The 8,572-nt window shown below is 38.4% G+C and overlaps 1 protein-coding gene across 1 annotated transcript in view; it reads right to left on the bottom strand.

Moving 5' to 3' along the window:
- Positions 1-3,268: 3,268 nt before the first annotated feature.
- The window catches only part of ndel1b (nudE neurodevelopment protein 1-like 1b), an 8,712-nt gene continuing 3,408 nt past the window's right edge, over positions 3,269-8,572 (bottom strand). The window contains exons 3-9 of the mRNA XM_008329506.3: positions 7,511-7,664; positions 6,728-6,876; positions 6,016-6,152; positions 5,667-5,840; positions 5,490-5,581; positions 5,220-5,365; positions 3,269-4,648 (exon numbers count right to left, since the gene is read on the bottom strand). Of these exons, the coding sequence (XP_008327728.1) occupies positions 4,558-4,648; positions 5,220-5,365; positions 5,490-5,581; positions 5,667-5,840; positions 6,016-6,152; positions 6,728-6,876; positions 7,511-7,664 (943 nt within the window). The 3' untranslated portion in view covers positions 3,269-4,557. The remainder of the gene's footprint in view (positions 4,649-5,219; positions 5,366-5,489; positions 5,582-5,666; positions 5,841-6,015; positions 6,153-6,727; positions 6,877-7,510; positions 7,665-8,572) is intronic.

Genomic DNA, 8,572 nt, shown 5'->3' with positions numbered 1-8,572 from the left:
TCAACTGTCCTTAATGTGACAAAAACTTCTTCTATCTAAATTTTAAAAATTCAAATTATAAAATGATTCACAGAATTAAAAAAAATGTTATAAAATAAAAAAGTTAACGGTTCCATTTGAACATTTTCATCAGTGCAGTTCAGACACCAGCCATGAACCTCGTCACTGGTTTGAGCTTCAGGGCAGGACCTGCTCTTTTTGCAAAAACTGTTATTTGTGTTTATCTGATCCTCACACAATACAACCTCCTGAAAGATGCTTACCATGTAATCGGGCTGGCATATAAGTTTCTACTGACCCTTTCAAGCACAGTGTTGGAGGCCTTCAGAACTTCCTTCTCTGTACACAGAGAATGAAGTTCCATATAAGTACTTCTGTACTTATATGGAAATAGACTAAGGAATGTTTGAAGTACATCTTAGGAGAAATTAGTTGTACAGTTTAAAATGAACTGGCTGTTATGGTTTTGTGTTACTTTTTAATGTTGACAGATTGCAGTCCAGTCCTAAGTGATTTGACTAAAGTCTGTGACTTTAAGGCCTTAAAGAGAGATTCGTGCTTGAATAAAAGTTTGCTTAGTTCAAAGCTGACTGTGTGGTGCTGTTAAAGGCTCTAAGTCAGCCACCCAGATAGTGGAGTAAAAATGAAATTATTATTTAATGTTTGTTTTAAAATCCAAGACATGGACTGCCAGTTGATGATCACTGCTGTAGGTGGTGTGTAAATGACTGAGTGCCAACAGTGCAATGGAGGGAAAGACTAGGACTCTGCCAGGTAGAGTGAAGGAGCAACTTTATTTGAAGCAGATCACTTGTTTGCTGGACTTGTGAGTATTTTACTGAAACGTGTAATTGCTTGAGGAAAGTTATTCAGCTTATTCCATTCATTGTGCCTTTATGCTATTGTCAGATACTTAACGGAGTCACTTTTTTGCTACACTTAGTCATTTTTCTCTGGCCTTTCCACTTAGGGTTGTTCCAGCTCATTCCATTCATTGTGCCTTACTGATATTGTACTTTCATTGTAAGCTAAAAGACTGTTGTGAACCTTCCAGAACAAGCCTTATCTAAAGGTAACAATTAATTGTAAAATTGTAAAATAGTCACTTTCATTGTGAAGTGTATTTGATTGTTGTAAACCTTCCAGAATAAAGAACATTGTTGGAATATTGTGTGTGGTCTGCATTCATTTCCAGAAATTGAGCAAAAAATGGAAAATATGAATGGGATTTCTCATTGCCTTTTAGGGCGTGCATTGTCAGTCAAAGTCAAGGGTATGGTATAGGTAGAGAAAGAAAAAAAGTTAGATTTTTTTATGTTTGTTTTTTTAAGTTATTTTTTTAAATTTTAAGTTATTTTTTTAAGTAAGCTGAAACTAAGTTACAAGCTAACCAGAATACTTCTACCATGAACAGAACACCTTTACTCTTTTATTAGCAAAGCATTTCACATTTACAAAACATGCATTAAATCACAAAGTCCATAAATACACATTTAAAAACAACACATGGCAGATTACATACTCACAACACTACTTCTGTCAACCACATGTGCTCACAGGATTCAACGAACATGTTACATGTTGTATATGTTACAAAACACATCAATTAACCACTACAATCTACTTAAGCAAACCACTCATTTGATTTGTGCCACTACTTAGTACTCTAAAGAACTTCACATTCAATAATAACTACATGAAACAATTCAAGTAACAAAAAACTAAAAATCTGGACAAAGCCAAAAACAACTCCATCTAGCACAAACTTCAAAGTCCTCACCACAATGACCTACTCTTTCACTTCTGCAAAGACAAATAAAGTAAATACAATAACAATATTACTTGTTCTGGCTGTAGTCAATTTGGTCTTTAGTGGATTTGTCCAGTGGTGCTTTGGCCCAGAGGCAATGTCTCTGTCATTGGTGTGGAACCCCAGGGTTCACCTCCTGGGCAAGTTCGAATCCCGGTTAGGACGGTTGGTACCTTCCAGTGGACTCACCACCTGCAGGAAGGTTTGGGGGGCGACTGCTGCCCCCGTGACCTGGTAACGGATAAGCGGATGGATTTGTCCAGTTGGTGTCACTCTTTAGTCAATACCTGTGAAAGGCTTAAATCCATTTCTTTTCATACCTTTAATAGTTACGTTGAATCGGCTCCACACTGAAGGACCACTGCGCTGGTCTGGTAGATCTCCATTACTTTGGCCATGATCTAAACCCAAGATGCACATTTTTAAAAGAAAAAAAAAACTGGGAAAAATAACTAAATCGCACTCAGTAAAACACTTACCGATAATTCACTGCGTAGTGGTTGAAGAGTTCTGGACGGCACGTGGCAACTGGACGTGTAATTTTCAGTTTAGTTAGAACTGAGGAAGCTCATTGGCTGAGAGGCAAAAAACGTTTTCTTTGAGAAAGTTACACGTCCAGTTGCCTCTTCAACCTGGATGGCTGAGAATCTTCAGAGACATATTTTCACTGCGTAGTATTTGCCCTTTTCAGCCCCGATGTCCTGTAAACATTTCACAACACTCTAAACGCTGTTAAAAAGTTTCATTCACTCTCCATTCACTTAGCCATGTTAACAAGACAGGCCTACAACCAAAAATGGACATGCCAAGAAGAAGAAGAAATGAATGGTAAATGTGACTATCTCTTTGGTCACGTTCAGAGAGGAGAGAAAGGGTGTGCCCTATAAATGTAAAACCATGCATTATAAGCATTAAATAACATTGGGGACCTGTTTCATAATAATAATAATAAGTTATCATTTCATGCTATAATATAGTGGACTTTATATGTATTCTATGTACTCTAAGCGGCTATTGAATATATCATAGATACATAAGACACAATACGTTTAGCTTTTTATTTTGGTCATGTCAATAATAAAAGTTTCATGCTAATACATGTTATCATCACCTTTAATGTCTTCAATATTTTCATAATATCATACCGTTTTATAACGCCTTGACCAAGCTATGTTGTGTCACTATTCCTACCATGGCTTCACTACACTAGTCATATTTGCATATATACAGTATTTATATATATATTTGTCCTTGGGTGACTTGAAAGGCGCTTTTAAATAAAATGTATTATTACTATTATATACACACACTGTATATATATACATACAGTATGTGACACAGTCCTGTGTCAACCAGCCACATTTCATTTTGAGAAATCTTACATTACTGTAAAAAATAGAATTATATCCCCTATATCTAACTTTGACACTATAGATTGAGAAAAAATGATGCAGTGCATTTATCATCTCAGACTTTATTTACTCAAACAACTTTAACAAACATTTTAATATCGCAGCACGAATGCTATAGCAAAACTCATATAATCAACATGCCATATAGAATCTGAAATAAATATGACCTCAATGCCAAATCTAAATATGTACAATGTGGTGCTGGGCAATACCACCATCCTAACCTGCGGTGTAAGTACATGTATATATAATTAATATCTATATACATACACAATGATGGCTGAACAGGCTTTAGTGACTCCAACTGCCTAAAGTGACATTTAATTTAAGTACTATGATACTACGTGCTTCTGAAATGTGTTGGCAAAACAGATTTCCATCTGGTAAAATTGTGCTGCAGGACTCTAAAGTCAAAATTCAACTGTAACTTTAAACACAACACAAAGTAAACAACCGTTGTTTTTTTTTTTTTTTAAAGACTCCTGTGTCACTTTTGTTTTAGATTCACCAAACCAGTATTTCAAATACTGTGCCTTATTATCAACATGAGGTCAATGAGCCTGTCGCAATCAAAAAAAAAAAAAATCAATCCAACTCAGATGGACGCAGTGGAAAAACTGTAGCAGGGAGAAAGTCTGCACAATAGCTATGTGGCTTTGAACGATCAACATTCACTTCAGTCATAAATATGGGGTTAAGCCCACTCATCTCCAACCCCATGTTAAATATGCACACATGCACAGAGGGTCATTGCCAATGAGAAATTTTCAAAATCATACTATGCGATAAATTAGTTAATATAAAGACATCCCTTTTAAATATAACATATTCTGAATTAGTATTAGTTACACTGTGCAATTGTGGTGAAATCACAGAAGAAGAAGAAAAAATAAGGTCAAGGAGAAAGCTGTGTCTGGTAAAGACCGTTGTCGGGTGTAGTAGTTTGTAAAACAGACAGCGGACACGAGGACAGGGTAAGCCGTCCTCTGAGTGGACAGCCAACGAGCAGCAACATTCATTCAAGCACAGTAGAGTTCAGCTTCAGGCACATGCACGTGGTAGGAACATGAGTGCCTACACACAGATGAGCTGCAAACTGGAGGCAGGTTTCTTTTGTGGTTGAAGCCTCTCTTCATCACACATCAAGTTTAAAAAAAAAAGCACAATCCCCAAACACACACACACTCACATATAACTCTCCTCACACTCTTCAGTCACACACATACAAATACAGGCAGTCACACACACAATACAATAGTCCTTCAAGTGTCCCACATCATGTCAGATGGATGAGTTTTCAGTTTTTAGTCCAGGTCTGAGTGGCACAAGGACGTCTCACACACTCAGTGGCAACATGCCTGGTGGAGGGACAGCTCTGGACGGTGCCAAAGAGGTCAAGGAGCTGGGGTTTAGTCCGTTAACAGTCCTACCATTGACAGAGACATGCAGAGAACATTAGCTAAGACAAACATTCTAAAACCTGACATGAACTGCAAAAGGCCAAAGTCTAATATTGATTCAGCTTCCTGTCTCTTAGACTGCCTGAGGCCTTCAGGGCATGGTCCAGCAGAGGTCACTAAAAGTTCAACTTCAACTTTATTTTTCTTGTTGTGATTCAAAACCATAAAGCTAGTTTGTTGTAATGTTGTTAGCAGGAGAGCAGATTACTCATAACAACATAAGCACTGAAACAGCAGTGATTTTTCAATTTGACATCTCAGTGAACCACAAAGTAAAAAGCAGCTTCTTCAACACATTGCTGCTCTCTGACTAGGATAGAATTGTTTAGTTATATTAATTTCATTCCCCTGTATTATTGAAGTTGAGATTAAATATCCATATGACCAAGAATGTTGTAAAAATACTGTTTTCTCTGGGTGTCAACTACTGTGTTAAATACATTTCCATATAAAATTTATGGTTAACCTTTAAGTTTCTAATATACTACAAAGCACTTGACCATGATAACGACCGTGATAACGACATACAAAACTCACGTCTTGTCGTAGTAAGAGGTATGTAGAGACTGGGAGAATTTGGTGGGATTGCTGTTGATGATGGATCCGTTGTCATTGGTGAAATTTTTTCTTGCAGCCTGGTCTTTGGCAAAATTCCTGCAGGCAGCGAGTTTGGACTCCAAAGCCTGATGGGACAGCAAGTAACAGAACCTTAATTTAGCCATAACTTTTTATTTATAAAATATTACTTTTCCAAATGGTAAATATATATTTTTAAATATTTAAAACAAAAAAATGATCAACACCTACCCCAACTTTTCTCAGGAGATCACCAACAATGTTTAGAGCTGAGATTCTGGCAGAGGGCGTCAGAGAGGAGTTGCCACAGCCATTGGACAAAGCTGCACACAAACAGTTGATGTTAGTGTACACACACACTCAGATACACGTTCCAAATTACAGTAAGTAAAGGAGAGATGTACTGACCTTTTGGGCTGATGAATGAATGTTCAACACTCTGTCCTATAGATGTGGCTGGGAGGGACAGAGAGGCCTGGACTGCAGAATCTATCTTTTCTCTATCTAGGTCTAGAGTGGGGGAGCTGGGGGCTGACATCCTGTCCGTTGTCCTCTCCCGGACCGCCAGCTCTTGTCTCAGGTCTGTGGGCAACAGAGTAAAACTCAGTAAACACAACAGCTGACACGCTCTTTAGATGTTGGGTGTGAGTCGACACATGAGTGAAAACTGGGATTAATGTAGGTTCATAAAAAGGTTCTCATGTACGCTGCCTTTATGTAAATTTGTCATGTGGCTTCTTCTGCACATGGTCTTTACCTCGGGCTTCGTCTTTCAGGCGCTGCACAGACACAAGAAGCGACTCTTTCTCATCCAGCTCACTCTCCAGGAAGGCATTTCTCTCAATAGCCTGATTTAAACGACCCTCAAAATCATCAAGGGAAACTATTGTGGCCCTGAACAGAGAGAGTGAAAATAACTGTTAATGCATTTCAGGTATATTTTACTGAAGCTCAACATGCTGAAGAAATCACTAGAAAGAAATTTACAGTGGTAGTACACTCCCTCCAGAGGGGATGTTGAGGACGTAAAGATATCTTTGAGTAGATTTTGAATCCTGTGACTTCTTTAAAAAATAGCACAACACATTATTACTTCAAAATATTTGGTCATCTGGTAATTCCATCAGTTGATAATGCAGTTTTAAACCAGCATTTGCCACATGTGACCCATGTCATTTACTGTATTATATACAAGACTTGACACTGTAAACCTGTTGTAGAAGATGTCTCAAATGCATTTTTTGGACTTCCATAGAAAGAGCTTCAGTACAACAATTACTTTGTCTGGAAATTGTTACGATAACATTAAGTGATTCAGAAATATTTTCAAGGCATCTTTGCAAAATATAAAAAAAATTAATTCACTTGAAGACACAGAACAGTGGTTGACTTGTTCTGTGCTTCAAACAGTCAAATCCACATAATTTCTGTGAGCTGCATCGACATTAAATATAAAGCATCACTCCTGCCTCTTGGCTCTTTCCAGGTCATCGTTGGCCTGCTCCAGCTCCCTCACATATTTGTGAAGCTGCTCCTTGATGCTGCGTGTCTGACCCAGATCATCCTCCAGCACGGAAATCTGTTTATAACTCTGTGTGTACTGGTGCTCCAACTTTTCCTGAGAAAAAAAAAAGAATATGTTAATGTGAGAAGATTTCAATTCAGTTTTAAGTTTTTAAAGCATTTGAAATCCATTTGTTGGGCTTAAGCAATCTTCTCAGTTTTCTGCTACAGCTCAACCAAATTAAATTACACATAACAGTGTGATTTGTCAAAGTACAATTTGTTATTTTATATACAACACAACAGTTATTAGCAGAAGCACTAATGAGATCACAAGACTCAACGTACAGACGCTCATACACATTAATTCAAAGGCTCTCTTTGTTCCATAGGTACAGGCCCTGTGACTGGTTTCCTCTTACACTGCAGTGGGTGACCAGCTGCACGGCTGTGAAACATGATTTATTAACACTCAGAGTTCTTAGCATCAGCTGCTACCAGCTTAGTCACGTGGTGGTCCATGTGAACAATTATACTTTATTAAAACTTATTGTGCAGGTTTTATATGTATCCTTGTTCTAACTTCTATGAATAATTTTCTTGAGATTTGTTTTTTTATTAACAAATGAGACTTTGGATCTTATCGTTAGGATCCAACAGATTACATAACCTGTGTCCTTATCAACATATGAATACTCATGCTGGCCCCATACCAACTAAGCCAGGGGCAGGTCACGTAGTGCCGTTACCTTGAGGTTGGACACCTCGTTCTTTAGCCTTTCATTCTCAGTTTGTAGGTCTCTCAGACGGTGTTCGGCTTGAGTCAGCTGTGCCTCCAACTCGGCCTCTAGTTCACGGCTTCCTTCCTGAAACTCCTGTAGTTCCTCCTGTGCATCTTGGCAGCTGGATGGTACAAAAAATATCATTATTTTTTTCATTCATTTTTTTATTTTTTATAAGTCACCTAATTTATGCTCAGCTACACGATTGTGTAGAAGTGATTAACTGAATGAGCTTTTGTCAGACATGTTCTGGAAGCTTTATCTCCACTGCCCAGGAATAAACCTGCATGGAAGTAATTATGTACATTTTTAACCTCTGCCCAACAGGAAAAGCTGCAGTGCTCAGCGCTGTCTAGTAAAACATTCTAAATTTACCTCTACACAGACAGCTGACCTGTGACAGTGGGTGTTTCTGAAGTATGAGAGGAAAGACAAAACTGTTTTTGTGTCCTCAGTTGTAGAGGAGGTTGAAGGTTGGAAACATGGAGGGTCAAGAAAGAGGAAGAGGCCGTGCTAAGAAAGAGGATGTGTGTTAAGATGAAACTTCACAGGAAACGGCTTTTAATTTATGACCTTATTTCCATATACGTAAATGTCAAAACAAAGAACTGACAAAATGGTACCATGACTGGCCCCAATAAGTCTGTCTGTCAGCTCTAGGTGACTGTGGTCTGCTCTGTGGTCAGATCAGCTGACCGTGTGACAGGAAAATGACCTCTCAGTGGCTCTGTACAGCAATGGCACCCATGAATTAGTTGTTGTGTTGGACTCGTTCCACACATACCAGTGCCAAAGAGGCTGCTTCATCAGCACAGTGTCAAACTTCCCTGTTTGACCACCAGACGTGCTTGTGGTTTGGAATTACCAACAGAACTCAACACATGTGACGCAGAGCAGCATGAAATTATTAGATGGGGAAGAATTAGCATTAAATGTGTGAAGAGAAAATTGTCATTTACTGATGTAGCCAACGGACTCGCTGATGTGTTAGCAGGCTGGTGACAACGAAATAAAGACATTTTTTTAGTC

Source organism: Cynoglossus semilaevis, chromosome 17, assembly GCF_000523025.1.
Source record: "Cynoglossus semilaevis isolate Cse_v1.0 chromosome 17, Cse_v1.0, whole genome shotgun sequence".
NCBI lineage: Eukaryota > Metazoa > Chordata > Actinopteri > Pleuronectiformes > Cynoglossidae > Cynoglossus > Cynoglossus semilaevis.
This window is presented reverse-complemented; position numbering and strand designations above follow the sequence as displayed.